The sequence below is a fragment of the Aspergillus undulatus genome (assembly GCF_047715775.1).
Source record: "Aspergillus undulatus strain CBS 261.88 unplaced genomic scaffold BDV17scaffold_20, whole genome shotgun sequence".
Lineage (NCBI taxonomy): Eukaryota > Fungi > Ascomycota > Eurotiomycetes > Eurotiales > Aspergillaceae > Aspergillus > Aspergillus undulatus.
The window spans coordinates 235858-260142 of record NW_027396624.1 but is presented as its reverse complement, the minus strand read 5'-3'; the positions used below and the strand labels follow the sequence as shown (position 1 = coordinate 260142).

The 24285-nt window shown below is 51.1% G+C and overlaps 9 protein-coding genes across 9 annotated transcripts; 7 read left to right on the top strand and 2 right to left on the bottom strand.

Annotated features, from left to right (window-relative positions):
* The first annotated feature begins 665 nt into the window (after positions 1-665).
* On the top strand, positions 666-1989 carry BDV17DRAFT_74794 (uncharacterized protein). Its single transcript, XM_073765078.1, has 2 exons — positions 666-1430; positions 1494-1989. Exons 1-2 carry the CDS (start codon positions 864-866, stop codon positions 1890-1892), a joined length of 966 nt encoding a protein of 321 aa, XP_073616264.1. The 5' UTR covers positions 666-863; the 3' UTR covers positions 1893-1989.
* BDV17DRAFT_261790 (Zn(II)2Cys6 transcription factor domain-containing protein) lies at positions 1962-3663 on the bottom strand. Its single transcript, XM_073757691.1, has 4 exons — positions 3526-3663; positions 3011-3469; positions 2824-2958; positions 1962-2758 (listed from the first exon to the last, which is right to left on the bottom strand). Exons 1-4 carry the CDS (start codon positions 3580-3582, stop codon positions 2087-2089), a joined length of 1323 nt encoding a protein of 440 aa, XP_073616263.1. The 5' UTR covers positions 3583-3663; the 3' UTR covers positions 1962-2086.
* A 2854-nt stretch (positions 3664-6517) lies between these two features.
* BDV17DRAFT_74774 (uncharacterized protein) lies at positions 6518-7828 on the top strand. The gene is made up of 2 exons (XM_073765077.1): positions 6518-7226; positions 7307-7828. The coding sequence occupies exons 1-2, from the start codon at positions 7000-7002 to the stop codon at positions 7713-7715; spliced, it is 636 nt and encodes a 211-aa protein (XP_073616262.1). The 5' UTR covers positions 6518-6999; the 3' UTR covers positions 7716-7828.
* On the top strand, positions 7662-8326 carry BDV17DRAFT_74818 (uncharacterized protein). The gene has a single exon (XM_073765079.1). The coding sequence runs from the start codon at positions 7854-7856 to the stop codon at positions 8238-8240; it is 387 nt and encodes a 128-aa protein (XP_073616261.1). The 5' UTR covers positions 7662-7853; the 3' UTR covers positions 8241-8326.
* A 1226-nt stretch (positions 8327-9552) lies between these two features.
* Positions 9553-12725, bottom strand: BDV17DRAFT_298217 (uncharacterized protein). The gene is made up of 5 exons (XM_073763645.1): positions 12282-12725; positions 12018-12231; positions 11555-11957; positions 11353-11504; positions 9553-11306 (listed from the first exon to the last, which is right to left on the bottom strand). The coding sequence occupies exons 1-5, from the start codon at positions 12707-12709 to the stop codon at positions 9588-9590; spliced, it is 2916 nt and encodes a 971-aa protein (XP_073616260.1). The 5' UTR covers positions 12710-12725; the 3' UTR covers positions 9553-9587.
* Positions 12726-13146: 421 nt separating this feature from the next.
* BDV17DRAFT_298214 (major facilitator superfamily domain-containing protein) lies at positions 13147-14901 on the top strand (the record flags this gene model as incomplete). The annotated part of the gene is made up of 5 exons (XM_073763644.1): positions 13147-13437; positions 13488-13541; positions 13603-13826; positions 13877-14175; positions 14234-14901. 5 exons carry the CDS (start codon positions 13147-13149, stop codon positions 14899-14901), a joined length of 1536 nt encoding a protein of 511 aa, XP_073616259.1.
* Positions 14902-16163: 1262 nt separating this feature from the next.
* Positions 16164-17619, top strand: BDV17DRAFT_290734 (S-adenosyl-L-methionine-dependent methyltransferase; the record flags this gene model as incomplete). Its single annotated transcript, XM_073761978.1, has 5 exons — positions 16164-16669; positions 16745-16937; positions 16972-17005; positions 17073-17284; positions 17350-17619. The coding sequence occupies 5 exons, from the start codon at positions 16164-16166 to the stop codon at positions 17617-17619; spliced, it is 1215 nt and encodes a 404-aa protein (XP_073616258.1).
* Positions 17620-17981: 362 nt separating this feature from the next.
* Positions 17982-19486, top strand: BDV17DRAFT_281405 (uncharacterized protein; the record flags this gene model as incomplete). Its single annotated transcript, XM_073760019.1, has 7 exons — positions 17982-18162; positions 18228-18334; positions 18397-18582; positions 18687-18845; positions 18967-19011; positions 19041-19389; positions 19449-19486. 7 exons carry the CDS (start codon positions 17982-17984, stop codon positions 19484-19486), a joined length of 1065 nt encoding a protein of 354 aa, XP_073616257.1.
* Positions 19487-22783: 3297 nt separating this feature from the next.
* On the top strand, positions 22784-23330 carry BDV17DRAFT_261781 (uncharacterized protein). The gene has a single exon (XM_073757690.1). The coding sequence runs from the start codon at positions 22996-22998 to the stop codon at positions 23284-23286; it is 291 nt and encodes a 96-aa protein (XP_073616256.1). The 5' UTR covers positions 22784-22995; the 3' UTR covers positions 23287-23330.
* The last annotated feature ends 955 nt before the right edge of the window (positions 23331-24285 follow it).

Below are 24285 nucleotides of genomic sequence, written 5' to 3'. Positions count from 1 at the left end.
GTATTTCCTCCGAAGTATATATGTCGGAACATGCTAGCAACGAGTGCTGGAAGAGTACCTACCTAGGTGTTTCCCTGGCCCATTTTGACAGACGCATATTGCTCAACAAATTCCATCTAGCGGAGCAACAAACGGTTGAGAGACCATTATATCATACCACGTTGCGGTTGTTCATTCTTATTGGTTCAGGTTATATATTTTTGATGTCGGATGAGTAATTCATTCCACCTGGTGGTTGGTACGACGAACTGACCCCGTGAGTATGGAACTACCTCAAACCCTGTATGTTCGAGATAGACAGAGGTCAGCCAGCAAATAATCTAAACCTCAGATATCACCAGAGTACGCCAGGCGTCTGCGGGGACCCGATCGAACCCCCGCCGAGTGACGGCATTTTCCCGTTGTGGAAAGTCTTGGCGCGGGTTCTCACCAAACCCGACCCGAACGCGCCGTCTTTATTTGTCTGACCTGCAACAACCTGAACGTTCTGGCCTATGCCTGATGGCCCGTGGACCCTTGAGGCATGCCACGCTATGGAGCATGGAGGAGCTTGGAGCCGCGAAGCACCTGCCACACCGACCCTCGATATCCTTGACACTGTATGGATGGTTGAGGGGAATGAGAGCTGACCTCGTGTTCGGCGAGAACTAACTCTGATAGGTTCTCCGCGCCCTGTCTCGTATTCGCCAACTTGGCTAGACTTGAGCTGTGTGATGGTTGCTGCAAAGTTTCAACACCCTGAAGACGGCCTCGCCCAAGGGGAACGATAAATAGGGACTCATGCTTCCGTTCACTCTTCGCTGAGGTATTGTCTCCTCAAGGCTCACCTTAGTATCGAATACCCGCGATTTTCGTACGCCAATATGGACACCAACAACAGTGGCAATGGAGTGGCACTTCCCTACCCGATACTATCACTCCGGTTATACCGTCGCTGCTTCAAGGGCAGCAAGCAGCTCTTTTCGGACTCTGATGCTGCCCCTGCCAGTTACTTCGTCACCAATCCCGTCCCGCACAAACACAGCGATACGTGGAAACCTATTTTCTACCGCGGCGATAATCCTAAGTACACACCAGAGTCAACTGCTATCGGACGTGCGCGTCGATCAGGCATGTGGGGATCGTTTAGAGTGTGGCTCGGTGACGGCGTGCAGGAAGTTCTGAATAACGAGGATCTTCGGCGCAAGAGACGGAAGGGGGAGAGGAAGAATAAGTGGAGAAAGCGGTTCGGTAAAGACGCGAGACCGATTGAGGTTGAAGACGAGAAGGTTGTTCAGGGGAAGGTAGTCATGTTCCGGATGCAACGAGCTGGATTCCTTCATCGACGCGTTGAATGGGAATTTGACGGTGTACGCTATCGTTGGTCGGGGACGAGGATGTTCGCGAAGGGACTCGTGAGGCATGCTAAGGGATGGTCGCACAGTATGAAGGTGAGGCGTGACGCTATCAAGATTGCTTTACAGCGCTTTTCCTGACACATTGATCACATATAGCTGATTCGAATGTCCGATCATGCGCTCATTGCAACTTTTGACAAGCGTCCAGTGTGGTCTCAGAAGACAGTAAAAACAGGCCGGCCTCCGAATAAGTGCAAAACAACTCTGGGAATTCTCAGGCTTTACAATTATTCCGAGGCGAATATCAAAGACCCCTTACACTGGAAACCTAGCAAACTCACGAGTATGATGGCGCAAGTTGATGCAGCGGGCACTGGCCCAACCGATATAAAGAATGACGAGAAGGATCTCAATCCTCATGGATCTCACTCGGGCAATATTATGGAAGCGGCGATTGTTTTTAGTTGCTACATCGTGATTGAGGCAGAGCACCGACTTCGCGCCAAGGTCCCTGACTTTCTCTCGGAGGTTGCCGAGAATATTGAGGGCGGTTAGGGTCGAAGCATCACTACTGAAAGTTAAATTGGTTGTGTATATATTATTAAATGATATAAACTGGTCTCGAACCGGTTTAAAAAAGACGAAGCCGTCGCTAAGCGTAAGAGCACATGATTGCTGCCGAATTCCCTCAACACTCAACACTCCCAAAATCTTTTCCACCCGAAATATTCCCCATCCAAGCTTCCCCGTCAACACGCAGCAGCTGCAAATATCGCTTCTAATTGATTGCGGCGTATATCATCGTATTTATTCTGCATCCAGTGACACGTCTGCACCCATCTCACCGCAGGAAAGTCCACCTCGTACCCAATCAGGATATTCTGCAGATGATTCTTCACAGAGACGTCCTTTGCCGCTGTCCACGCCATCACAAGACAAACAGGCATGAAGCTCACCCCAAACGGTCGGTATCGGTCCGCAAGTTTCGCCAGCCAGATTGACTCGCTAATGAGATCCGACGCTTCATCAGCTAGGGAAATACTGTTCGGATCGAAGATGCGCGTCATCAGGTTCAGGACAAGAGCGAGACAGATGAGCATTGAATAGGCGGCTTGTGGACGGGTATGGAGACGTGCAGATGGGTGTGGGCTTCCGCTCGTTTCGAGTTCAGCGATTCTGTCTAGTACTGCTCGCATCGTCACGCAGTCGGCGATGAGCTGGTTATACGCGGTGTGGATTTCCACTAGGTGCAGCCCCGGATCGCGAAGCCATTGTGTGACCTGCGCCATGACATAGAATTGAAGGCTTGGAATGCAGCCGCCTTGGTTGTTGAAAATTGGTCGAGGCGGCTCGTATGATTTGGCGAACGCCCAGAACCAGGGCCCTAACGGGGTGCTAGGGTCGATGATGCTTTGCATTACCTGTGAACAAAAAATGAGACAACTGCATGCGGACCAGAAGAGTGACTTGAATCGAGTAATCATACCACTGGCATACTCAGGGTGACAATCATGGTGTCCTCAAACTGCCCCCTCCCTGCTTGCGAGACTGCTGCGTTAAGGATCTGTGCGAGGACCTCACCGTGGTTTGCGAAGTGGTCGTCTGGCCTTCCAACCCAGCTCTGCAATGGTTAGTTATCGTGGATGTTCCTATATTTAGTGAAGGGCACTAACCTGACATATCATCATTAGGTAGATGGCGCACACCGTGTGTATTGACTGCGTTTGCTCCGGATCGCTCAGACACATTCTCAGTGCCTTCCAACCCTTGACGTACTTTGCCATTGCATCCGGGTGATTCTGGCGCGTACGAAGTGTTTTCACCGCGCTGGTTACTGCACCTATCGCCGCGTCCAGTGCTGGGCTGGACCCAATACGCCGTGGCAGATTTTCCAGAAATAGCCCATACCATGTCACATCGTACCGAATGTCAGTAACCTCGAGCACTTCGACAAAGTCCCTGGTGATGTCTAACGTGTCGTTGCTTGGAATTTGTGTTGTACGAGATAATACGATAGTGCCTTGGCCTTTGCAGGAGTAGCCCTCTTTGAACTTGAACCGTCTCTGACCGGACCCCACACAAGGTATTTGAAGACGAGCGCATCTTGTACATGCTGGTTTGAGCTGATCGCACTACTCGAACTTAGCAAGACTTCTTTCAATGTTATTTCATTCGCGGCGCGTGTTACCTTTTTCTTCTGCCGCCGACAGGCATCGCAGCCACGACTTGATGGCACACCAGGCATACTGTGAGTATATTCGAATTGAGGCTACTTCACGGTTCAGTGCACGAGGTTCGAGGTAGTCGCTGTTTAAAGTGATGACCGTGGAGCTATCCCTGAACTAACGAAATAAGATGGCAGCTGGCACGCTTTTAAAAATTAAGATTCTGATTGACTGACTCGCGTATACTAGCTTGGCCGTTGCATCATTTGTGCACTTGGCGGCAACTCTGCGCCTGTCTACTGAGTCGCTGACCATCTGCATGCCCTACTCCAAGCCACGCTGACTGACGGTAAAATCTGATCAATCAGCTTGAGCGACCCGAAGTTTGTATATCGCCCGTTCCTAATTTTCTATTTCTGAAACCCCATGTGCTAAATTGAGGTACTTTTGAAGCACCAATCCAGCAGACTGGCAGGAAAGGACCCAACGTGTCCACCTCAAGGGTGAGCCTGGGCCTGATACGTGCCGACAGCCCGAGGCCCCGACACTTGATCGATGCTCCACAGAAGAGCCAAAGGGCGATTGGATTTGAGATCACCCGTTTCCAAATCTCCTCATGCCCAGATCCGATCTCCACCCACAGCGCCAGCATATTAGCAACCGGGAAATTATCCACATTTGGTTTTTCATGTCGCCTTTGCCCCATCTGCGAAAGAGTCGTTGGCAGATGTCTCAGAGACCTGAACAATTTCGGACAGAGATAGCCAGGCTATGTAACCTCGTTGGCCCCTTTCCCGGAGATCGGCACCGCCAAGCCGCATAGCAACAACTGGTGACAACTTCTGGCCATCTTCAGGGGCTTCTTAAGTTGTTGGGATCACCTCTGGTTTGCTTTCATCGCAAGCCCTCCACCACGCCATCCGCCAGGGTGCTTCTTGGGTCTTGATTTGTGCTGGCCTGCGCGTGTGCGGAACACCGCCCCATTCAATGACGGCTTGAAGCTCATCACTGCTTCTCTGAGCTCTTCAACAACAAACATGCCTCGCAAGGCTGAGTCGAGGAATGTGGGCTTATCCAGTTTTTTTCCGGAACGTGGGCGTCCTTGAGGGCCTTCTAGATTGGATCTTGGGGCCGTTGACTAGGCTGATATCCCTGCAACTCCATTAACTCTTGCAATAATGTTCGCGGCCGGTCCGACACCCCGCGGCCCCGCGCCTGATCCTTTTGGCCCCCATTGCTCCATGCTCCATGGACCATGCTCAACCACGTTTCCTTAGACACCCGTTATGGAACAATCACGTATCTTGGTCCAAGCCACTTAAATCACCCCGCAGAAACCTTGTACAATGAGCCCTCTGCACAAGACTTGGCAAGTGGCTACAAGCCTACAACGTCGGAGATTCCCCTTGGGCACTTGCTTTGGAGGAATGGTCCATCTTGTGCGGAAGTCCAATAATAAGTCAGAATTGGGACCAAAGGATAACCGACGAACATCAGCGGCTCAGAAGCACTACTCAGCAAATCGTATGACCCATTTTGCAACGCAGCGTTGCAGCACTGAGCTGGCGGTTGGACGCCTTACGGATGACTAAGTTGTTCAGCTAAGACGCAAGTTTAACCATCCCTCAGCCAGCTTTTCCAAGTGTCGCGGATGAAGGGTGCTGAAAGTGCTGAATGTCGCGATATGGCAATTGCTAAGAACAGCATAATCCAGGTCGTCCTTTCTGAGAATAACCAGGAACTTTCCGTTTAAGCACTCAAAATGATCTGGTTCAGTCTCGGACGAAGAAAGGCAGTTTCAGCACATGCGATTCATTCCGCCCCAGCACACTAAGGAAGATACATTGCTTGGCTTTTCAGCCCCAATGTAGTGGCGGCTATCGTGTCATTTGAGCGATATCTGCTTGGATTTGTCAAGGCTTACGAGATTCGTTTCCTAGAGCTCCTTACGAACTGAGTACGCTCGCGGCGAAGACATCCGCTTGCTTACGTCCAGTATGGAGAAGATGAATGGACTGACAGACATCTGATACATCCTCTGCAACTACCTTCATGCAATGCCACGGCACCTCCGGCTGTTCAACCATCCAGGAGATTTAGCTCACGGCTTTCAGAAAGAGCCACTTTCTCGATGCGGCAAACGGCCCATCAGGATCACGAGGTGGCAAACCTCAGCCCTACAGGGCAGCAAATGGACGCCTGAATGGAAGTGGAGATGGAGCTGAAGAAGTCAGCCTGGGTGATCCGACGGCTCCGATGGCGTTGGAGTAGCAGGAAACGGGCCCAGATCATGCGAACTCTCCGTGTCTCGTGAGGGTTCTCCGAATGTTCGTCGTGGTCTCGACAGTGTCCTTGTTCTCTTAGATGGATCTAAGGGCATATTCGAGGCTTCGAAATTAACTGCCTCTGTTGAATTTGTGTGGCGTGACATAAGGTGCGCTGCAGGATTCGTGCAGATTGCAGCTTTCTTCTGAGTTCTTACCCTGGGACAGGTCCATGCTGCTACCAGAAGCTGCACCATGCTCCTCTCCATTCTCCGCTCAACTTCTCATATGGCGGAAAATCAGGCCCCATAGCCCTATTCACACAGTTTTCAGCTTATCATGGCAAAAGAGTGTTTATCTGCAGGTATCCGCTCTGATGGGCAGACAAGCAAGATAGCCTGCCGTACTGGAAACCTTGAAAGCAACCAGGCTCGCCCCGAATTCCAAGCAGGAAGAACGTCACGAGATAGTCCGATTTACGCATAATTCCTTATGCTGCGACCCATTTGTTGTTCGTGAAACTAGCTCAGTCAAACGTGCAGTCGCAACCTCTCCTTCGGTCTAAGCCTCAACATCGACGAGTTCATCATTCACTCAATAGAGTTATACTAAAAGAGCGACCAACCACGAGACCCGTTGAGGCGATCGAGAATGATGGCTGCTCTTTCCCATTCTATTCAGGTTTCCCCCTGCGATTTCCCGATTTCTCCGCCCAGGCCCAGTCGAGTAGAAGGTGCCACTCAGCTATGAGCATTCCCTAAAGTATCACGCTCGCAGTCGCTCGCGAACCGTCTAGGAGGAATTTACTGTTCAGCTCTATAACTAGGTCATCATAGCAGCGAGAAAATCTGTACCGGTGGTTGTGGCTCAATGAGCCGTTCTAGCCAGACTTGGGCTGCTGACTCAGAAGGGGATGGGAACCTGAACTCTCAGGACCAGAGCCATTGGCATCCGAATGGCTCGGGTTAGATTCTATCATGGGAGCAAGTTAATCTAACGGAAATTAACTGCTTTCCATACATTTGACTTTCACCAACGGCGCTCGCTTGGACTGGACAAACTCCCGCCCTGGTTGAGCCACTAATCTCATAGGGTTAAGGCGAGGTCTCTGTGCAGACGTTTCTTACAACTACAACAATCTCCTCTCGTCATTCTAATAGTCTATCCACTCTAGGAAAAATCTGCTTTCAGCGTCAAATCCAATTTCGTTGTCATTCACGGCCCATTGGCGATATGAAGAGGAAAGACAAGAAAATGAAGGAAAACGTAAGTCGAGTGCCTTCTCTGAAACACGCCGCGATGGGACCGTTGCCGACCCCCAAAGATCAGCCCCGAGAGGAGGCCGCTCTCTCTTCTCTGAAGAGCGCCTGCGGAGCTTCCAAGAACCCATCAGATGCAGAGAAACCAGGTAGGCCGCATGAGGACCGAGCTGCCACCGAATATGCTCAGCCTGATGTCAGGTATGTCGCTCTTCCAAATTCCAACTCGAAAGGAAATAGCATATGATGGACTTACCATGACATTCTGTTTGCACGAACAGTCAATACCGTGACACAGCAGTTACAGTCTGCATCGGCGCCAACGGGGTTCACTATACGATTCCCGCAGACATTGCTGATCAGTATCCCTTCCTCCTGTATAGTCCACAACCCAACGGGAGCCTGATCGTCAGACTCGGAGATGTTGATGAAGACATTGGGCATACGTTCATGCACTATCTGTACACGGGCAACTACGAGACCCAGAAGCCATTCCCTCTCGACGCAAACTCAGATACGACCAGGGGGAAACTGGAATTCACTCGAAGTATGCTGGCCTACCGGGCCGCAATGACATATGGTCTACCTGAACTGGCCGAGCTAGCGCAGGGATACATGCAAACCTTCGTCAAGCACGTCGATGTCCTAGAAATGATCAACCTGGCCCGTGAGAACTTCCCACATATTTGAGAGGACATATGGTTGTCTGAGTATCTCAAAACAAGGATCGAGGTGCGATTTGAGGAAGACGAAAAGTTATTCGAGCGGGATGAATCCTGTTAGAGGTTCGGCACAAGCCAGGACTTTGATATCTTCCTTTGGAAGATCATGGTGCTGACCTACGAAAGCAAAATCTCTGCCATGCGCCATATGGCCGTTAGGAACGTCCCTGGGCCTCTAGCAGTGCTACCTCCAATTAGTAGAACGCAGAGCGAAACTGGGAATGATGAGATCGCCAGTTTGCAAACCAGTAACGGCAAGAGTGGCTGTACGCCCCCTTCCTGGCCAGTCCGCAGAAGAGAAAGTCGAAAGCACGATGAGGAAGGCCCCTCGGTGCAAAGAGTCGACGAGGGCCGTTATGTAACCCCCCCAATACACAACTCCGCAACGCCGGAATTGTATCCCCGAGCGGCGAATTCCCCGTCACATATCGAAGCATTAACCAAGTCAAAGAGACTTCCAGCGCCAATGACGAGGCCCCAGGATCGCAGCTGATCGCGGGTGGCTATTCGTTATCCCCGCGCCGACTCGAAGATCAGGACAGGGCCCAGCGGCCGACAATAAATCACGGGTACAATCTGCGTCCTCGCACAAGCAAACCCACCGCCGCCAGGTCAGGCAGCCCTAGCCGGGGTTATTTCACCGAGAGCCTCTATCCGAGAGCCTCTATCCTTTCGAGGAAGAAAAAGTCCGTGTATCAAATGCATCAGTGCCAGTAGCTGGGGGTAGCGACGAAACTGCAGACTCCTGGACTCCCAAGACGACGCCAAAAGCTGGCTCTATCGCCGACTGGGAGGCAACCTTAAAGCCGAATCCTATAAGTGAATCCTGGGCAGACGACTGGTAGGGGCATTCTACCTCGTCGACCTGGTTTTCTGGGGCAATTGAGAGGTAGGGAGATGAGGTGTAGGCAAGGGTCAACATGGTATACGTCCAGCGCTAGTCTAGTCTATATGTAGGGAACCCAGGCCTTCACGTCTGGCCAGGAGGGCAAAAAGTTTTCATTTCTGAATTAAGATGACTTATAAGACCGGTGAATGAAAGCGCTCGTGATTGAACTAAACTACCCGTTAGTCGGTTCCTTGCACCTCTTGAGCTATACTAAACAGCCAGCTGTAAGGTGTGAGGGATAAGCACTCGTCAGCTAAATGAGTTTACCTTTTCTCGACGGGGGTAGATGCTTGATGCCCGTGGTCGGGTAATTAGGGCTTCTTGGCGTGGGGGAGCGGGGCCAGGGTATTGTCCAGCGTACCTAAGGCAGGACCAGAAGGAGGTTTCGATCCCACCTTGACTTTTATTCAATCATTAGGCTATCCATGGTCTGAGCAGCAGGAAAGCCGTCCTGTCATTGGTAGTAACCTTCATGAGCGAACGACGGTGATTTGGAGAACTCCGAACAACGGCCCTTACTGTACAAGTCCGTCCGCTTTGGTCCCAATCGCTGACAGATTCATGGGACAACGTGATTTAGGTTTTGACGACTCAGCAGCATGGGGGAACAGGAGGAGAAGAAGAGGCAGGACCAAGGAGCGAGTGGAGAAGAGCGGACTTGTCCAGAACTCAAACGGATATTTATGCACTTTCTATCGGCTCACCTAGGGGAGGCCAATGTCTCTCATATAGTATCGCCAGTCACGCGTGCGTTAGGCCGTAGTTTCTCAACTGGCAATACCCATATTCGATAGGTGCGTATGTGATATCCCCGGACTTTGGACGAGACAAAGTGGAGGAGTATCGGATATACTCTTCAAGTACTAACCCTCGACACTCAGAAAGCAGGAACCACAGATAAATACCTATTATACTAGCCTGAACCGAAGAGCCACCGTCAATCTATCAGAATTATTGATATGGTGTCCCCTCATAGTAAAAGCTCTCCGGCGGCCCCAAGTAACTCTCCCTAACGCCCCCAAGATCAATTACAATCTTCTCAAGAACACAATTCTGACCACCAAGGCGAATCTTCAGACAATGTTGTCCGGTCGTACTGAGGTCAACATGATGCCGCCTTTTCCAAACACAATCCATAACCGACTCCTTCCACCCCTCTGGAAGCCTACCAGGACTGGAAGGGGACGGGACGAGACGATGGGTTGTCACGGGACCACTGTCGAGTTGAACATTGTATGTTATCCTCCTGGTAGCATCCGTATCGAGAGCGAGCGTAAACTCGAGAAGTAGAAATGCCGAAGACGTAGAAGTGAATGTGATGAACGGGTACTGGAGGAAAGCCGAATGCTCAGCTGGCGTGTCCAGCTCCAACGCAACAGCACCAGTCGGGACGCGGCCAAGGTACGGTAGGATGCGATATGCATCCCCTAGTCGTCCCCGGACGGATGTAGCATCTATCGAGACGTGCCCGTCTGCTTCGACGAAACCCTCGCTTCCAGCTGGAGGAACGCGGTTCCGCAAAGGGACATGGATCTGTTCGAAGTCACCGAGGGATGAAGTTAGGTTGAGGAGAACTTCGTTGTCAAAGCCATCGGGGATATGCTCCCAATCTGCTGATACTCTTACGGTCTTATCCCCGCCCTTTGCCTCGATCGTCCCACTCGACGGGGAGACCGTCAGCCACGCATAAGGAGACTCCACCCACCAAGAACCATCCCTACCCCCTCGACAAAAAATCTCAAACGACCGCGTCTGCGACCCAAACCTCTCCAGCGGCGGCAGCGTAACCCCCGGCACAAGATCCCTCCGACTCGGATGCGTCCGATCAGACTCCTCGTTCGTCAGGCCCGGACGGACCCCAGGATGCCCCTCAACCGCAACCCCAATGTATCCGACAATTGGATTCGAATTCTGACGCACCTGCACGAATGATAATCCGCTTATCAGATCCCGCGACGGCGCATGCCACGTCTCGGTATACCCGTAGTGCGGCTGGCGCATGATATGGTTCCATTTCCCGCCGAGGAGGGAGTGGTATTCTTCGCTTAGGGCGAAATCCTCGTCGAAGAGTTGGAGGACTTCGTGGGCGGTTGTGTTTGTCGTGTTGCGCCGTTGGGAGCCGTATAGTTGGTTCTTTGCTTGGGTTATGCGCAGAGCGCTGTAGATGTAGCTTGCTTTTATGGGATGCAGGATTAGTTGGAAGTAGGAGGGGTTAGTGTCGGGTGGGATCTGTCTCTGGAGTTCTGTGGCGTGTTCGAAGAGGGATTTCCATTGTGTTAGGATGTTTGAGGCTTCAGCGTAATAGAGTAGGGAGAATGTATTCGCTTCGATATGTTCGTGTTTTCGGAGGGCGATTAGGCGGTCGTATTTGAGTAGTAACTCGGAACATTGCTTTGTTTTGGTCTCTCCTAGGCCGAGAGTTCGGTCGAAGAAGGTATGGAAGAAGGACGGCAGTTGATCCATACTTAGGGCATTGATGTTCCAGGCCAGGGTCAGGACAAAGGTGAGAGGGATCTCAAGCGGTTTGAGATCCCCGACATTGAAAACCCAGACCTGGTCTGCTCCTCGATGATAGGCATGCTCGAGCTGCTGCCATACCTTTGCACAGGAGTTGCTGTTCAGCCACTTGTAGCTCCGAGGCTCGCCGACATATTCGAGGTGGTAGTAGATCTAGAGTTTCAGTAAATGCTTTATGATAGGATGAATGTTCACCTACCCCTGCCCTCCCGCGCCTCCTTGTCTCGTTGCCACTGGGCAGTCTGCGAATAGTGCCGAAGTTATCATCTGCGAAGAGAAGGGTGATGTCTTCCGGTATCTCGAGACCGTCCTCGTAGTACTCTTGCACCTCTTTATAGAGCGCCATGAGTTCTATACTCGTTAGTATGTTCTTGCTTGAGCTCAGGACAAGAACAACCTACGAGGAACAGCTTCCTCCTCCGCATAGGCATCCCTAATGGCCGCCCGCTGCGTGGACAGCACCTCCCTAACAACCGCAGCGGGGTCATCCACATCCATCGGCCGGTCCCCGTCACCACGCATCCCCATGGTAATATAGCTTTCAAAGGGCTTAGCCCGGTGTGCCCCTTCCTGGAAGTACTTTGTAATCTTGTCCCTGTTCTTCAACCAGGACCACGTCCCATCGACCTCGTAATAGGGCCGATCGAACCATTCGTTCATGGCGCGTTGCATAGGCTCGTGGTGCGAGGTCGACATCACAATGCCGTATCTATCGGCTGTCTCTTGGTTTATGGGGTCATCCATGAAGAAACTGCTTCCTGGGTGTGGGTAGCCGAACCACATTGCCGGCCAGAGGAAGTTTGCCTGCAACATTCAGTAAACTGTAAGTCTAAAAGAGGTGTAGGTAGGTATATTTATGCTCACCTTCAGCCGAAGCAGGAGTTCGAAAATGCGTTTATAGAAGTCGACGTTAAATTTTGGTCCAATCTTTTCATGGAGCCAGCCCGTTAGCGCTGGTGCTTCGTCGTTGATGAAGATCCCTCTGTATTTGACGCTGGGAGGTCCGTCTTTTGTTGTCGTATCGAGTGCATAGATATTGCTGGATTGCTTAACAGGAGCATCGGCCCACCAGTACCATCTATCCTGATTAGCTGCCGAGTATATAATGCAGAGAGGAATGTAACTCACGGGGAGACACCGATTTGATCTGATAGAGTATACACGCCATAGATTGTACCTCGTTTATCACTCCCCGCAATGACCAATGCCTTCTCAACCCACGGAACAGGATCTTTGACGATCGTTGTGGTGTAGGACTCCCATTTCCCCTCTATGCTGGATGTGTCAAGTTTACCCTGCCCGACCAAAGAACGTACAAGAGACGACTTCGCCAGACTACCCACAATAATAGCAGTCGACCTCTTACGAATCTCAGCTGACGCAGATACAACACTCGGAGGGGAAATTCCGGACACTCTAGCAAAATCCTCGGACAAGTCTCCGACGGCAATACGCACGCCTTCAAAATCCGCATCATCGACCAGGATCGGAGCGTAGAGGAGGCTTATCGATCCCGCTTCGGGGGTATGACTCGCAAAAGGTGGTGCAAACATCATCCGAGCTTGAGGTACCTGTTACATTCGTTGCTGGTGTCGACGTAAGAGATCATGCGGGTTAATGAATGGCATGAGGGGATGTCGGTTGTCAATACCCCGAGGCCCGAAGTTGGGGTTGTCGGCAGACTTCCTGCTTTGGGGCGGCGCGTCTGGGGGGTGTTGATCTTTGTAAAAATCAGGGCAACCCGGGCTTGTTCTCCAACTTCTGGGTGGATGTTGAGTTATGTTGTCTGACCACTTTCGAGTGTATGGCTGTCATTGTGGAGAAACCCCATGGGGAGTGGTGATGTTCAAAATGTCGGCCCACCCCGGGGTTGCGGACAGTATGCTGTCCCAGGCTTTACTTTTCTCGCACCTCCATTGACTGCTCTGTGGAAGAGACAAGGCGCCCTCCTTTTCGATTTTTATCTCCCGTTGACCTGGGAAAATTATCCACGATGGCCCGTCCAGACGAGGCAGCAATTGACGAAGCCGCCGCCTTCCACGACGAGACACCCCAGAAGAACCACACCAATCACGATTTGGTAGACAGAGAGGTTGCGCAGTATGCTACAGATACCGCCATTGAGGTCGACGAGGAGACTAGCAAGCGATTGAAGCGGATGATCGATAAGCGTGTACTGGTCGTGATGATGGTCACTTATCTCATTCAGACACTGGACAAGGGCGCTCTTTCATTTGCTTCTGTCATGGGCATTATCGAGGATACAAACTTGCAGGGGAACCAGGTAAGCCTGTGCGTCCGGTAGTATAGACGGCTGGAACTGACATGTGACAGTATCAATGGCTTACGACTGTTGTATATCTTGCCATTCTGGTCGTCGAGTTTCCGGTACGTCACCCCCCCTCCTCTCCCCCGAGAAGAGTCCAATATGCGTGCTAATGAAGGCTAGGAAAACTGGATCCTCCAGCGTGTTCCCATCGCCAAGTGGCTATCGCTGAACATATTCCTATGGGGTATTTGCATCACACTGATCGCTGCCGCTCATAACTTCACGGGTCTTGTCATCCTTCGCACATTCATGGGTGTCTTCGAGACGGTCTGCCAGCCAACCTTCGTGCTCCTATCTGCGACATGGTACCGCCGCGAGGAGCAATCGAGCGTCATCAACATTTGGTAAGCACTTGATTGACGACTCATACATCCGCATGTAGCTAATGAACCAGGATCATGATGAACGGTTTGCAAAACATCATCGGTGGTCTTCTGGCCTACGGCTTCTCATTTATCCCAGCGACCTCGCGGCTCAGTTCCTGGCAAGCTCTGTTCATGAGCTATGGCTTGTTGACGATAATCTGGGGAGTCTTCGTGGCAATCTGGATGCCCGACTCACCCATGAGAGCGAAATGCTGGTCAGAAGCGGACAAACGATTGATGATCGAGCGAGTACGACAGAACCAGACGGGGTTGCAGAATCGAACGTTTAGATTGGAGCAGGTCTGGGATGCTTTTACTGATCCTCAGCGTATGCTCCCCTCCACCTAATACACCTGTGTGTAGCAATCTGCTAAGGGAAATACCAGTCTACGCCTTCGCTATAATCCAAATCTGCACAACAATCCCCGCCGGCGGCGTCGGCGCATACGCAAACATAATCATAAACTCGTTCGGGTACAGCACGCGAGAAACCCAACTGCTGACAATGGTCAACGGCGCCGTAACCACAATTGCCCTCTTAGTGTCCGCCTACCTGGACCGCAAATACCAGCAGACGATCTACATCATGCTTGCCTCCCTCGTCCCCTCGGTTATCTGCACATCCGTCCTAATCGGGATTCCGTTTGCCCCGTCTCGACGCATTGGGCTTTTAATCGCCTATTGGGCCTTCTACTCCTTCTTTACATTAACTTCCCTCTCTCTCGCCCTATTGTCACGGAATGTAGCAGGCCAAACGAAGAAATCGGTAATCATCGCTTCGAACTTCGTCTGCTGGGCAGCGGGGAACTCGATTGGGCCGCAGGTTTTCAGGGATAAGGATGCACCGCGGTACTATCTTGCTTTCTCGATTCTGCTGGGTTGTTTCGGGGTCATTGTTATTGTTCTCCTGGCGCTCAGGTTGTGGTATGCGGCGCATAATCGGAAGCGCGACAATAGGGTGAGGGCTGGGGAGGTTGTCCCTGATGTCGGTTATACGCATGCGTTTGAGGATGTTACAGACCGGGAGAATCCGCATTTTAGGTATATTTACTAGACTGTGAGGTACTTATATAGAACGCAGCGCAGTAGATTGAGATTTAAATCGCCGTCGAACGAGAATTCAACCGCTGGTTCCATCTTTTCATGAATCCAAAGTATGGTAATTGACCGGTCCGCTTTACACCAGCAACGAGGAGAATTTCCCAAAGTATCTTTTCTGTTCTTTGAAATCACATCATTGCAAGCTGATTGCCTTTATTCCACCGCATGAAGGCAGCCACGCGCGCAATAGGCAACGTTCATGTAATCATGGCATCACCGCTGCAACTGTCAAAGGACCAGAGCAGGTTCCATCCGAAAATCTGAGCTCGACGGTCCGCAGAAATGCAACGGCCAGGATTCAACTTGGTCCCGCGGGCATACATGCAGCGCAGTGTTCGTCGAAGACAAGCAACCTCCACGATCAGACTAGCCTCGGCAGAAAAGATAATGCTTTGCTGGCTCCAATAGCCAAAACCCGACCTGACCTGGGTAAGCATTCCGGGGAAGTCCCAGGCTCGGCCGGGCTGGGGATCTCAGAATTTGCAGTGGTGCTGTGCAACACAACATGCACGTGTGTACGTCCATGCCCAAACGCTTGGCAAGTCTCCTATGATTATGCTAGAGTCCTAACTGGGGCTGCCGTCTTAAAAAAAAAAAAAAAAAAAAAAAAAAAAAAAAAAAAAAAAAAAAAAAAAAAAAAAAAAAAAAAAAAAAAAAAAAAAGAAAAAAATACCAGGTATAGGATGTGTTGTATAGTACCTTGAAAAGGCGTCGATCATCTGCGATATACTTGACGGATCCGAATGCAGATTAGACAATAGCTCCACTACCGCTACGGGTAGTGATGACATGTTCGTCAGACCCTGTCAAGCTCGCTTACTCTATATTTCAATGCTGCTGCGCTCCTGTGTGTTGGGGGCTTATCCCTTGCGCCGCGTTGGCGATAGTAGGCGTCACATCTGCACCAGATCTACGCTATTGTTCCTGCGTGCATTACATCAAACTTAGTTCTATATTTTGCTCAATGACGCACCTCGTTCTTTGGGCTATGGGCCCCTTGCCTGGTGTCACGGATTGTGGGAATCAGGGGTTGACTCTTGAGGTCATCGGTTGATGAGCCTCGATCAGAGGGGGCTGTAAGTCTACGGAGTATATAAAGGCCTGGCTAAAGTCTTCGCCTGCAGAAAGGCTGCGAGGATTTTGCTGGCCATTACTATTGCCAGCCTATTTCTCGATACACTCGAGTCACTATATTGCAACCCTTATCCACCCACCATGGCCTCCTCAGCAGAAACCCTCTTCGACTACCTCGGCGAACGCTACCAGACAGCCTTCTCATCAAGCCCATACCTCCGCTCAACCATCCGCACGGCAATCGAGCAACTCCCACTAAACAGCGACGTCCTAGACGTCGGCTGCGGAAACCCCACATCATGCATGCTCGCAGCTGCAGGACACAACGTCCACGGCATCGACGCCTCAGGCGAGATGGTCAAGATCGCGTCGCGACAAGTCCCATCGGGGAACTTTGAAAAGGCAGATATGCGCACGTTTACCCCACCGGAGGGGCGGAGGTTCGACGCCGTGTTTCCCATCCTCTCGCTGTACCAGCTCACACCTGGCGAGCTTTACAGCCTTTGCTTCAAGTCCGCGGAGTGGGTGAAGCCTGGTGGGATCGTTGTTTTTGGCGTCACTTCGAGTACGGCCTTGGGTACGGGGAATGGGGCGTACGATCCCACTTGCGACTGTGAACGGTACCAGGGGAAACCGTTTATGGACACGTATACAAATGAGAGTTTCTACTCGGAGGCCGAGTAGAATAGGTGGCGGCGAATCCTTCAACAGGCGGGCTTCAGGGTTGAGGCAGAGACGTTCTATGATTTTGTCCCGGAGGACGAAAAGCATAAGACGCCGGAGCGCGACCATTTCTTCATTACCAGAAGGGAAGTGGATGGCGAGCCATTTCTGGGACCATACCCGCTGCCTAATCCTGCAGAGAAGGATGTAGCACCCATTGCTAGTGTTTCAGGCGGTGTCACGGATCGCCTGGTGAGTCCGAATTCTTTCTGAGCTCAGAGAGCAGGGCAAGGTTCTGTATTTTGGATCTACAAAGGATGGTCAGTACTGTATATGCCTGGGCGCGTCCTTGATTACTTGATGTATAGCTAACACGATGAACACTAGAAAACTCATCTAAAGCCGACAACATCGATCTGTACAAAGGTCCCCTCGAAACACTCCCCTTTCCATCCGAATCCTTCCCCATCACCTTCGTGCCCTGGCAGCTCGACTCAATCGCAGACACACCGAAAGCCCTAGCAGAAATACACCGCGTGACAAACCGTGCCCCAGGCTCCCAAATTGTATTCACCCAGGGCGCCCCGGACAATGAATCTGTAAAGCTCTTCAACAGCGCTCTTGCCAGTGTTAGCTCCACACCAACTCTAAAGATCCCCACCAGGGCCTCCTGCTTCGGTCTACGATGGAACACATGGCGAACCATGGATCTGGAGTCTTCTCCGTGAGACGGATCCACGCCCGTTATGAGTTTCCGGACGGGGACGTGGAATCGAAAAGCGAGGCAGCTGCAACTTTGTTGATGCGGCTGTATGGAGGTGATGCAGGCGCACAATTCGAGGAGATCAAGGATGATCTCAGGCCGAGACTTCGCTTGCATTTCAAAGGATGGGACCTCGGCTATTGGGAACAACACGGTCTTGCTTGGGGCTAGGGCTATTCCTAACTAAAACGCGCCCTAACTTTATATGTAGGCATCGTGCCTAGACCAAGACACAGGCCATCTATATGAACGCTATATGATTGTCGATCGAACGCTGCGTGATGAAAGAAGCAGTCCCTCCTTGTACCAAGATATAGACAAAGACAGGCCTCCTTGAGTTTTTATGCGTTAGAATAAATAGAGATTGCCGTAAAATTGACATTTCAACAGCCAAGGCCGGACAGGCATTATGCGAGATTATGCGATACCGACAGCCGACGGTCTTTGTCCGACTCATGTCCTCGATACATATTCCATCACAAATGCACCGGGAGAGACATTTCCCCAAGTACTCCACTCCGCAACCTGCAAATATGAGACAGCAAAACGTCGAATCCAGCTCTTCAGTCACAGTGACTGATCAGCCGCGCCAGCAGTTACCCGAGAAGGCGTCTCCAGCTGCCAGCCCATGGCACCCGAACCAGTACCCCGACGGAGGGCTCAGAGCCTGGACGGTGACGGCAGGAGCCTTTAGCTGCGTCTTCTATAGCTTTGGTTAGCTTAGCTGTGAGTTCAGGCACGCTTATGTGGATAGGGAAGAGTCAAAATAACAGGATCAGGCATTGGCATCTTCCAAGACTATTACCACGCCCACCAGTTGCGGTCTTACTCGTCTAGTACAATCTCTTGGATTGCCTCGCTCGGGCTCTTCATCATGTTCGCTGGTGTACGCACCCTTTCCATCCCCATCTCTAATATGAACCAACCCAACACTGCGAGCGCAAACAGGGCCCGATCGTCTGGCGTATCAATGACACCTACGGCCCCCGCTACCTCATCCTAGCCGGCACCTTTTTCCACGTCTTTGGGCTCATGATGATCTCCATCTGCAAAGAATACTACCAGATCCTCCTTGCGCCAGGTATCTGCTCCGCCATCGGAACAAGCTGCCTCTTCTCACCCAGAACAAACGGCGTGAATACCTGATTAAACGCGCCTTTGCAATTGGCATCGTCGCCGGCGGCTCGAGCCTTGGCGGCGTCTTCTTCCCCATCATGCTGGACCATCTGAACCGGGAGGTCGAGTTTCGATGGGCGATTCGGACTGCCACGATCATGATTCTCGGAATGTTGATATCCGGCAATTTGACTCTCTTTGAGATTACCCCCCAGCCCCAAGGGGCTGAAACTGGTGCAGTATTTGCGCCGTTCAAGGAACGAACATATCTGTCGGCGATGGTGGGATCATTCCTCTTCTATCTGGGAAAGTTCTTACCTATCAACTATATTTAGTATCAAGCCACGGCAAACGGCATGTCCGAGTGATTGACCGAATACCTCATTCCCATCCTCAACGCAGCAACCCTATTTCGGCCGAGTCCTGCCAGGCTGGATAGACGACAAGGTCGGACGCTACAACGCTACAACACGCAGATCGTGACGTGTCTGTTCTCAAGAATCAATGACCTAGCGCTCTGGACCCCGGCGAAGCAAAGTGCGCCGCTGATTGTATTTGCGGCGCTGTACGGGTCCGGGTCTGGGGCCTTTGTGTCATTACTGCCTGTCATAATTGCGCAGATCTCAGATGTTCGTGAGGTTGAGCTGAGGTTGGGGATGGAGTTTGCGGTCATGTCTGTTGCGGCGCTGGTCAGCAATCCGATGGAGGGTACGCTGGTTGACCATGACCATGACGCGTTTCGCGATCTGCAGATTTTTTTACGGCGTTGTGCTTCTTGCGGGGAGTGCTGGGTTTACCATGGCAAGGCTGTCGCTGGAGAAGAGAGTTTTTTTTTTTTGCGATTGTTTGAAAGGGATATATAGACATTACTGGGTACATTGCAGACTTTTGGGTGAGGTCAAGGAGGCTGCAATCTCAGTAGATACTCTAGGCAAATAGGTCTTCTATCACTTTCCTTATACAATGTGTCCTATGTTCCTGTCTTCTGCTGTGCTGCTCCGTAGAGGAATAAGTGCATTGTTCTGTTCACGTATCTCAGGTACCTTGAATCTTAGCGTATCATGCATTTACATTCACGCATGCCACACTTTATCTATGACCAAAGATAAAATTAAAATTGAAATCCTCGGATAGAAAACACACTGCAAGCCTTCCCTGCTCTTACACTAAACGAGTGTAGCTGCAGGGGCAGTTTACATCGCCTACCCCCGCCAGGTGTAGCCCGGGCCGGATAAGGCTATGCGGGAGGCGAAGCCTTGTGCGAATACCGATGCGAATTGCTTATTTTTTGAGTCTTCCTCCAGCTAAACTTAGGAAGGCCACATTATCTCCAGGCACACAGCGCATAGTCCGTTCGTAACTGGCTTTCCATGCAGAACCATGCATCGAAAGGGGTCATCACAGGGAGTTGGCAGGAGCTCCGTGGCGTTCTTGGTGGCATGCCTGTTGTCGGGGCTTTGGCTGATTCGAGGCATCCTGAAATATGTCCAGTGGGATGGTGGAAGTAACAGATGAGAGGCTGACGACAAGGCGGAGACCAATCCATTTCACAGTGCAGTAGACCAGAAAAGACTCTTCGATCGGCCTTGGCCGACCTCCGCCAACTGCTGCTCCCACGACTTTATGGCTGCATACATACGCCCGTCTGCCGTGTCAGGTTCGTCGAGACTCACTACAACGGCGTTTTGGAACGTTCTTAATGCACCTCATACATCGTGACTGGCCACGGACGCACTTGACCTTGGACAAGATCCAAAAGCCATCGCTAGTCTTGAGTTTGGTCTACTTGTCAGATGGCGCATTCGTTCTGTAGCATATAGCGTGCATTTACCCGCTAGCACCGAGTAAATGTTTCAAGTATTTCCTCAGGCCATGAATAGTGCTTCCATTCTATACCATGGACCGATAAGGTAGGATCAGCCACCTCTCATCCTCTAATCCTGACGTCAGGATTGTCTCCATCTCGGCAATGGAGAATATAAACTCGAGGGTCAGAGGGTGTCCAGATATGCTTTTTCACTGTGAGGAATATATTTGCTACGACCAAGCGCCAAATCCATCTCGAACCGCCCAACAACATCCTCTCCGTTTGGTTCCAAATATGTATCTTCACACATACTCTCCCTGTCCACTGAAAGAACCACCACTCTGACCTAAGAATGAGGCAAGCAAACAACGGATACAATATTATGCCCAGCACCACGCAGCGGCGTCCAATTCAAGAGTGGGAGGAACAACAGGAGGATCCCATGATTCCGAGTCAGGCCGTACGTTCGCAGGCCTCAACCGAATCAGGGGATCAAGAAGCGTTGCCGGATCTTGATGTGCATGCCGCTGCTACGGTTGGTGGGGTGGCTGTGGATCCTGATATAAGAGAGCGGGAGAAAGAGGTGGACGAGGAATGAGGCTTTGCAGTCCACCAATGTAGATAGAGGGTTGATGCATCTAGGAAGTTTCGTCGTTCTATCTTGGATGCATGTAGCTGGGGCAAGTAGCGGGTTGTACTGCCTTACCCAGTCAGACAAGAAGTAGTTGAATATCAGATGATCCTGAAGAAGTTCAATCGCATTGCTCTCTGTGACTTAAGATAGGATTTAACGGAACGGTTTATCTCTCAAGAGACGGAGGGTATTGCAGTGGCAAGCCACCAAACACTGACATCAGGATTCAGTCAATTGCCGCGGAACTGACCAGCGTGAAGGACTGGGAAGAGAGTGATACATGTCACAGCCGATGTGAAGCTGAATGCAGTCACTTAAACATTTATTTCCTATCTCACATGAACTGAAAAGCGAGCACTCTGCATTCACTGCCCCGAGCTGAGAAAATCCAATATGCCCGACCACCGCAATCTCCCAGCCCCAGAGACCTACCAGCGCCACAGATCCCGAGCCAACCCGACAAAAAGATTGAGAAAAGAGACCCTGGACCCAGAAGGCTGGAAGCATGCGTCGCCGCCATTGATATTAGAAAATGGGAAAGCAGAAGATCTAGAGATTTATCCGCAGTCCTTTAGTGAAGAGGATAGAATGATGGGCCATTCAACCCCATCGGACTTGGAGTCGGAGGGCGATGAGGATGAGGATAGTCGTGCTGTCATGCAGGCTTGGGGGCTAGAGGGGCGTGAAGGTGTTTAGGACGGCGGCCCAGAGCTATGTACCATACACAGTTGTTATGGCATTTCTTTATTCTTTCTCGTGGTGGCGTCTCGCGCACCGGAGCTGGCATAGAGAAAGCGGAGAAGGCAGAGAGATGTTGGGCTGATGCGGGTTAACGAAACTTGGCCATGCTTTTGCATACTGTATCTTAGAATTATCCCCTAGCCAGAGAGCTGGACCGAGACATGTCACCGCCATCCTCGTACCATGGTTAGGGTTGAGCAAGCGACATCGTCATGGTTCGATCAGCCGCCACCAACTCAACCGACCCAGGCCAATATGCAGAGCGATCACCGCAGCAAGATGAGAACCTAGCGTTCGGCTAACCCTTCACGCAGGAAAGTAAACCTCCTCCATATATACAACGACAAACACGGGAATCGACTTAACGCACCTCCAAGCATGTCCAGCGACAAACCTCACCATCCCGCCTACCCTCACCTCCCCCCTCAAAGTCCACGTCAACAATTGAACCCATCTATAGCCTTCCAGGCTGCATATGGCGCCGGAAGCACAGCCAACAATGCAGCTATCTACCAACGACAGCGGCAGCCAGACGTTACACCTGTCAGATCAGACTCCAGCTATACAGCACCAGAACGACGGAGCGAAAAGAGACAAAGCATGACCTCGGATGGGAACTTGATGCGTGTCCTGGAACCTGTACTTAGTGGTGGGGACAGGAGGTACTCCGGCCTGGATGATGACTCTGATATCTTTGATGCGCCGACTCCGTAGTGAGGCGCGCCACTTGGATGGGACGGAGTACATAATTAGGGCTGACGAGGGATCGGTAGCGTGCTTTCGTGTCGTGGTGCATCATCCACTCAAATCCCGTGTCGCAAGCTATATATTATGAGTCGGGCCTATCATTATTCTGTAGCCTAGAAATAAATGACCTCGCCACTGCCGGATGACATCTCTGATCTGACGGTAGCGCGGAGTGCCGAAGCGTATTTCTCATAGACCTACAAGCGGAGATGTATATCCACCCGGGAGCGAAAGCCTGATCGATATGTGCATCATCCTACTAGGTTATCGCAGTATGACAGGATGACGGTGCCACTGGTGCGTTGATAGTGTTACTGAGGCGAAGAACTCCACCGACTACAATTGACATCAAGCTTGAATCAGCCGCCACTATCAGGCCCAATTCAACGTCTAAAACATCTACAAACCTATAAATAACGGCCATCAGTTCCGTCTGTAGCACTGTCAGCACCACACTACATCTGAAATTCACATGAAATAGAAAAGAAAACTCCCATCAGCAATGCAAAACACAAACTTCCCATCCCAATACAAAGACTTCGACGCCCTCGTCGCAGCAGACATGGAGAGTCTCAGCAGTCAATCAAACCCCGCCTGGCGGAACCCCGAAGACGAGCAACTGTTTTCAAACTCGCACCCCCAGGAAGTCTTTGAGAACACGATGGACGACGAGGGCAACCTTTTCCCGGACTCGTTTTCGTTCACGGACGGCGGCAAGGTGAAAGGGCATCCTGGGGACGATGACGATGCGGATCTTTATGATGCGGCGCAGGCAGACTTTGATAATCTTTGATTTATCTGATTAAATAGAATATGCGCTGTGGTGGACTGATTGGCGGAAAAGTTAGTTTTATGTATCTAAATATTTTAGGTCTAACACCCCGTACCGAATAGACCATGGTCTTGTTAACTCATAGATACTACCACGAGGCCTCGCAGACTTTCTACTGCGCAGCAGGCTCTTTATTGAACATTTTGGAAGCAAACAATGTAGCAAACCGAGAAATCCCAAGGCCGCCATGCCGGAAGCGAACCGTACTATATAGGTAGACGTCACGATGGCCTCACACATCAACGCCAATTTAGACCTCAGTTATCTTTCAGATCCTATCTACGCCAGATCAGCTTCGTCAAAAAACTTTCGCTCACTCTAAATAAGCAAACATCGATCGATACATTTACTAGTACTGCGGCCGCAAATCAGAGCCACGCAAAGAAAATGGCACCTCCTAAACCCGATCCCAGCGAACGCATCCAGGAGCAGATCCACCACCTCCGCAACACCACAGAAGACCCGCTGGCGACGAGTCAACGAGCCAACGCTCAGAAACAGAACGGTCAAGGGAAACCTACAGAGAGCGTCATGGATACGGAGTTGGCGAAGAGTTTACAGCGCGGAGCATCCGGGAATGATACTACCAGTGCGAAGGCCCCGGGGTCGTGATTGCTTTATGAATGCGCACGAGACGGCGGAGTTGTGTTCGAGAACCACTGGTTTATTATCTGCACTATAGCACACAGACTTATGTACGGGATTTGATGTTCTAAACGCCGTCTCCTAATAGTCTTCAATGATTCAGGTCTCGCAAATTGCTACTTTCAAGGCGCATTATCATTAAAGCAGCACCAATTAACTGTGCAAATACGTAGGCATCACAGCTGTCTAGCACCATATACCACATGTGGTACAATCAGTAACACCAACACCCCGCCTTCGAAAATAGACTACAACAAACAGAACCAGCTTCAAGATGGAGAAATCCCCGAGAGCCAAGACTCTGAAATGTTTCCC